The sequence below is a fragment of the Argentina anserina genome, chromosome 4 (genome assembly GCF_933775445.1).
Source record: "Argentina anserina chromosome 4, drPotAnse1.1, whole genome shotgun sequence".
NCBI lineage: Eukaryota > Viridiplantae > Streptophyta > Magnoliopsida > Rosales > Rosaceae > Argentina > Argentina anserina.
In genome coordinates this window covers 24,602,265-24,602,774 of record NC_065875.1, presented here as the reverse complement: position 1 = coordinate 24,602,774, position 510 = coordinate 24,602,265, and the positions used below count along the sequence as shown (strand labels likewise).

At 38.8% G+C, this 510-nt stretch overlaps 1 protein-coding gene across 1 annotated transcript; it reads right to left on the bottom strand.

Annotated features, from left to right (window-relative positions):
- LOC126792455 (zinc finger BED domain-containing protein RICESLEEPER 1-like) lies at positions 1-510 on the bottom strand. Its single transcript, XM_050518870.1, has one exon. The coding sequence runs from the start codon at positions 508-510 to the stop codon at positions 1-3; it is 510 nt and encodes a 169-aa protein (XP_050374827.1).

Below are 510 nucleotides of genomic sequence, written 5' to 3'. Positions count from 1 at the left end.
CTATCCGAAAAAGTACTGATCAACCTTATTCCGAATGCATTGTGATTGTGCAGACATCCTCTCCCTTGCTATCTCCCTACTGATTTCATCAAGCCTTTCTAATTCATCCCCTTCCAATCCTACATCTTCATTAGCAGACTGCTCAGCTTGATCGGCGCCCACATCTCTTTTATATTCTTCATACATCCTCATCAATATTCTTTTCAAGTTCTCTTCTATTGTTTGAATTGTCGCATAACTTGCATTAACCTTTTTCAAACCTACATGTGCCCACTGTAACTTGTATCTAGGGTCCACATTCGATATCATGATGATCTTGTTAATTGACTCGAAACTTCCCCAATACTCGTTGAACTTGGTCTTCATTGAAGCTGCAACCCTCCTCAAAACATCATCCTCTGAAAGCACATCCATGTCAATCTCAGTTTGTAATGTGATCATTTCAATAAACAATAGGTTTGCAGTAATCTCTGTGATGATTGTGTATCCATATCCTTGTACCTGAAACAT

Coding starts and splice junctions, on each gene's coding strand:
- LOC126792455 (XM_050518870.1), bottom strand. CDS start 510: ATGTTTCAGGTACAAGGATATGGATACACAATCATCACAGAGATTACT.